The 6,228-nt window shown below is 36.0% G+C and overlaps 1 protein-coding gene across 1 annotated transcript; it reads left to right on the forward strand.

The window, feature by feature from the left end:
* The first annotated feature begins 1,415 nt into the window (after nucleotides 1-1,415).
* On the forward strand, nucleotides 1,416-5,999 carry LOC145605170 (uncharacterized). The gene is made up of 9 exons (XM_081661200.1): nucleotides 1,416-1,550; nucleotides 1,642-1,824; nucleotides 3,499-3,628; nucleotides 3,722-3,802; nucleotides 3,945-4,144; nucleotides 4,380-4,475; nucleotides 4,559-4,652; nucleotides 4,761-4,874; nucleotides 5,544-5,999. The coding sequence occupies exons 1-9, from the start codon at nucleotides 1,479-1,481 to the stop codon at nucleotides 5,645-5,647; spliced, it is 1,074 nt and encodes a 357-aa protein (XP_081517326.1). The 5' UTR covers nucleotides 1,416-1,478; the 3' UTR covers nucleotides 5,648-5,999.
* Nucleotides 6,000-6,228: the final 229 nt, after the last annotated feature.

Genomic DNA, 6,228 nt, shown 5'->3' on the forward strand with positions numbered 1-6,228 from the left:
AATGTAAATATATCAGGTGAATGAGGTCTGAAGACTACATGCATTGTTACACAGATACAGAAGGCAGTTGGCTTTTCTAATTAATGAAAGTCAGACAGATGAGAAAGCCACAATTCAAAATAAAACACTCAGTACAACAACAAGAAATATATATCAATTGGAAAGATCTTCGGTACAAAAACTACATTTTATAAACGACATTGTTGGCCTGTCTATGAGGCAAGAGAGTAACGTTTATTGTACGGAGTACTTGTTCTTTGAGTGTAGTGTCACAATGAACTTGTCTTTGAGAAGTAGGGAGCTTCTGACCTCGTTGATTGTTTTGATACAAATCTACTATTTTGGCGCAAAGTATCCTAATTAAGATTTTATTTTCGCTAAATTCTTTCCGGCGTACCAATGCGAGTACCGCGTGGTTCATAAATTAAGTTGACAAGAGTGAGCATGTTTATTGACATGGTTATTCCGTAGGGGTGATTCTCGAAACTTAGCATAATTCTAAAAGAAGATACTAGGCCATTAAGGTTGGTAGTGTCACATTTAATTTTTGTTTTGGTACGCGAATAAAAGGTGCCCTATCAAACTGGAACCTTGCACAGATAATCTAGTATGAGTTAGTAGGTAAGACCATTTGAAAGTTGAGAGAGGGTAAGTGAACTCTCACCCTCAAATTGTCTTTGGGGAAGATTGGTTTAAACTAATAAAATTGTGTTTTATTGACCAAATTTTACTACTAGTGTTAAAATCAAAATCTTAATAATTATACTATTGGCAAAAACCATACTTGTATTTATTACTCCCTCTGTTTTTTTTATATGCATTAGTTTGACCGGCACATTTGCCGAGATACTACTTTGACCATAAATATCTTTAATTGTGTATTAGTAAAAATTGTAACAAAAGTACATTATGAAACTAGACATTACGTCGAATATAATGATATATAATGTAATAACATTTATTCATTTTTAGAGGTGAAAAATCAAGTCAGCCATGGTATGTGAATAGTGCAATTGTCAAAGTGATGCATATAAAAAAAACAGAGGGAGTAATACTGGTGTCAAAAATTGATCAGATTTCGCTTACTTGATCCAGAAACTCATCTATATGGACACAATGACTTACGAGCATAGAGTGAGAAATAGCTCAAGTGGTTAGAGGTTTCTTCTCGTTTCTAGGAGATCTCGAGATTGATTCTCAGCTTCGCCCTAGTAGCTCTCTAAAAACAAAAAACAATGACTTACGAGCAATATGATTGATTCAAGCCAAAATTAAACCCAACTCAAATAGATACGTAGCCCAATGCTATAATAATAGAAGGTTCCAACTTCCAAGTAAAGTGGCAAACACCATAAGAGTAAAATACACAAACAATTTAGAGGCAAGCTCATCTTTTCCTTTTCCTCCCCTAAGTTTAAATAGACAAACGATTTAGGGATTCCTAAAACCCTAAACCCTAAATTCTCAAAACACACACGATGCCAAAACTCCCTGACCACCTCGAGCTCAAGCGCACTCGCGTCTCCTGCAAACTCGATGCTCCTAATGACGTTCGTACTCTCTCTTCCTTTCTTCAGTTTCTTGTAATTTTGATCTTTGATTTCTATTTTCTCCATTATTAATGGCGTTTTTTGTCAACAGACTGAATCAATTTTATATTCTGGAGCTTATGCTTCAATGGGCGTTGATAATTCGAGCTTAGAGAGTTTCTTTAAGGACTTTAAAGTCGTTGTCAATCGTCTTACTGAGGATGAAATTGAGTTTGATATGATTGGTATTGATGCTGCTTTGGCTAATGCTTTTCGACGAATTCTCATTTCCGAGGTAATTTTTTTTTTATTTTTGGGTTGGATTATAACTTTATATTTCGTTTAATTTGATGGTTATTATGTATGTCATCTATTTTGTGAATTTTTGGGATTTTGATTCTATTTTTGTTTGATCCCTTTTGAATTCTATGTGTGGATTATAATTTTATTGTTACTTATGAGGATTGAGTCTTTGGATATAGAAAAATTGACTTCGTATGTTCGGAAATAATAGTCTCATGTACTACCGATGTTCGGAAATAATAGTCTCATGTACTACCGAAGTGACACAGGAAAAAGTTTTCATCTTTGATAAAATATAATACTTGTAGTAGAGTAGTCACTTATGCTTGGATTCGGAGATACCGATAAATGGGGAATAGGTTAGGAGTGAGCTGATTTTTATGACAATTTTTGTTTCAAGTAAGATTTGTGGTGTGATGTATCTAGTTTACCCCAATTGTGGGAATAAGAGTGTAGCACAATTTAGTCAGAAGCTAAACATTATAGTGCATAATCTTTAGAAATTGGGAAGAGTTCCCTGTGACTGACTAATTCAAATCAGTTGGAGACTGAAGTTACGGTCTTGCAAACAAGTAAATAGGTTGCTTAGCACGGCTATTAACGTCAGAGGAATGAGTTTTGATGAGAGTGTAGATGACAAAGTGAGGATATAAGAAAATTACCGAAACTTTGTCTCCTTGTTTGAGGTCCACAATACAAGTTTATAAGCTTTCCTGATACCCCTGGCATAAAATACAAATTTGATTTCCTAGAAGATGTAGTAAGTGAAAGGTTGCTATACCAGAGAATAAGTTCTCTGTCTTGAGAATTTCAAGAGATTTTCCAAATCCTAGAGGAAAAAATAAATCCTCGTGCCCTCTGTTTAAAAACTTTTAGGCCGAAAACTTGACCGGACGAGAAGGTTTTATAACTTCTAGTGCTGTGTGGCCAAGAAGTTATTATTTGACTTGCCCTCTTGAGGAATGAGCTGAAAAGTTTGAAATTGCGTGTACTAGTTGTTAATCACACCAGAAAACGTCAGAAAGATGAAATTTTGATTATGCCCTTTCTATGACTAGTTGATTACTCTCACATTTACACTAGCAGATGAAATTGACTTGAATCATGGTGTAGAAATGAGTAAGAAGAAGAGAATTTGGGGGAAAATGATAGTTGATTGTAATTTGGATTAAATTATCAAACTGAGCATATACCGCATACCTTTTAGTGGTTGGATAGTGGACACTTCCAGATACAAGCTAAAACAATGTAAAATTCTCTCAATACTATTCCATTTCCTTCTCTCTCTAATCTCCTCTATGTATGGCAGTTCCTTCATTTTCTCTAATTGACTCTCCTCTCCAAGCTAATCCTGAGTCCTAACCAACTTATCATGCACTACCATAATATAACCCCCTTCTATACCCAATGAATTATACAGACTATCATGGTATTGATGGTAGCTATACTAGCAGCATTGTATGAGTTTCGGGATTTCTTCTGTTATTTATTTCAGAGCTGAGGATGGGTGATGAATGATTGAATGTATTGTATTTTTATGTAAGGCTAGATTGTTTCTTGTCTTTGAATGTGGCTTATGCATTGTTATACATGGTCCAAGTTGGAAACTTAATGACTTGGTGATTTCTGTGTGAAAATTGAATTTAACTTTGAAGTGTTATTTTAGGTTCCCACAATGGCCATTGAGAAGGTTTTTATAGCAAAAAACACGTCAGTGGTTCAGGATGAGGTTCTTGCGCACAGATTGGGGCTCGTTCCCTTAAAAGTTGACCCGAGGTTATTTTCTTATAAGTCAGGTATAAGCTCTATGTGTTTTACGCTGATAGCAATAAGTTTATAAACTTACCAAATTTGTGTTCCTTTAATGATTTAATTATATATTTTTGTAGAAAAGGATGAACCAAATGAGAAAAACACCATTGTTTTTGGACTTCATGCTCGTTGTGAACAAAAAGAACCACGGCGGTCAGGTATAACTTTACTACTATCCTTAGGGTATGTTAGGGACATAGGGGTGCGCAAATTAGTTTGTAATTTGTACTACCTGCTCACCTTCATTGATTCATTTGCTTGTAATGCGTTTGAATAACTATTGCTATCGTTTTGCTGCAGTCAAGTCAGAAGAGCTGAAGTGGTTGCCAAAAGGGAGTATGTTCTTATTGGAGATAGAAAATAAAGCATCAAGTTCAACCACCGCACCCAAAACTTATACTAATTTTAAGTCTAGCCAGGATGGGCTACCTGAATTATCAGAAAATCCAATTCATCCGAAGTATCCTGATATCACTTTAGCTAGGATTGGGCCAGGACAGGTAGCTTTCATATCTCTTGCTTTTTGTATCTGCTGGTAACTTAATCCATTGAATTTAGCAGCTTGTTACTAAACTTAGGTAGTTAAATTAAAGATGGCAGTTTGTCGATTGAGGGATTCTTGTCCCCTTGTGGGCTTCTGTTTTTCCTTTATCAATTGCTGATGCTTGTTCACAAACTCCTTTGTGAAGTCTTGATGTGTAATTTTATCACATGTCAACTTTGTCATATGTCTAGGAAATTGAACTCGAAGCACATGCTGTTAAAGGTGTTGGTAAAGAACATGCAAAGTGGTCCCCAGTTGCGACTGCTTGGTACCGGATGCTTCCTGAGGTAAAATGCCTACAATGCTATCTGACCCCCCCCCCCCCCCCTTTTGTGTGACTGTATTGATATCATCAACTTTGATGGTATAGGTTGTTCTCTTGCAAGATATTCTTGATGAAGAGGCAGAAAAGCTGGTACAAAAATGTCCAGCTAATGTTTTTGACATTGAAGACACTCCTACTGGTATTGTGCTCTACATATTATCACTGCACAATGATTTTGTGCTTTTTCTTGGAAATATATTCCCCCTCCTTTTTTTTTGCTTCCTTATCAAAACCTGTGCCTTAACAGGTAGGAAAGCAACAGCACCACGACCAAGATCCTGTACCCTTTGCAGAGAATGCATTAGAGAGGAAGGATGGGACAAATATGTTGCTTTGCGGCGTAAGAAAGATCATTTTATATGTAAGTTATGCTCATCCAAATATAAACTATTTTATGCGTAAGCAATGTTGCCTCCTGTTATTTTCTAGCTGGAATTACCCTTACTAGGAAGATTATTGTATAAGCTATAGATTTCTTGTGGAATCCTACTTCATTCAGCAGCAGGAAAATTGTGTACTCCATGTATAGATGGAAAATTGGACCCTAAGGTTTCATCTTTGTGTGTTTAAATTCTCAGGGAAGTTTTACAAGAGATTTTTTTTTTATCCTTTTGGGTTCTGTTATAGTATAAAGTTCGAGAAGATGCATTATGAGCTGAGAGTTCACATTCCTGGGGTAACTATGCTTTCTGTTAACAAGTCACTGTGGACTGTGGTAGGCTCTTTACATTTTATGTTGTCATATCTCTTGTGAAGAGGAACCGAGCCCTCTTACTTTTGAACCACTACTCGCCTCTTGGCGTGCAGATAAGTTGTTTATCCTTCTTAATGACATTCTTAAATAGTTCGAGATTTGAATTTTGGTCTATTGAGTGGTATTCCTTGGTGGCAGGCAATTGCAGTCTAGTATTAGGGGTGGCATAGATATATTAATTTTCCTTCCAGCCCTGCATTTAGTTAATTTTTTTTTATAGAAATTTCTATATTAGAATTATGGTTTGGAGATAACTATATTTTTTTTTGCTCCCAGTCACCATTGAATCAACTGGAGCGTTGGCTCCTGAGGTACTATTTACCGAAGCTGTGAAAATCTTGGAAGACAAGTGTGAACGTATAATAACCGAACTGTCATAACTTCACTTGTATTTGTGAATCAGAAAATTGGTTGCAAACATATGCTTCAAGTCAAATCATTATTCTACCCCATCAAGGAGTCTTGGAGGACAGTTCCAACCCTATAACCTCTCTGGAGTGCTTCAGAAAACTGGAAATTAGCTGTGTAAAAGGGGTTTAGGTGGTTGTATAGAAATCTCTGCCAAATTCGTTTCTTACCATTAATCAGCAAAACAATTAGAAATTTTAATATCCATTGTTTTGGATCAATTTTGTGTGGCTATGTTCTGGTCCAACAAGAATTTGTACCTTACATGTAAAATGGCAAGATTATTGATGAGAAACCTGCTATGGATAATGCTTGCTTTATTTAGCCATTGTTATTTCACCTGCATATCTCAGCTAAGATGCGTCAAAACTCGAAACTAAACCTTGTTTTGATGGCAGCAGTTTTCTAAACTACTTTTACAAGATTGGTTCTTCCTTGCATATTCCTTTTCATATTTGGCTAGGTGCTTTGCTCCTAAGACCATTTATATTGAATGATTCCTTGTGTAGTTACTGAAATATTTGTTTGTCTTGCTGAGTGCTGGCTGCTGCAC

The sequence above is a fragment of the Chenopodium album genome, chromosome 22, assembly GCF_948465745.1.
Source record: "Chenopodium album chromosome 22, dcCheAlbu1.1, whole genome shotgun sequence".
Classification (NCBI taxonomy): Eukaryota; Viridiplantae; Streptophyta; class Magnoliopsida; order Caryophyllales; family Amaranthaceae; genus Chenopodium; species Chenopodium album.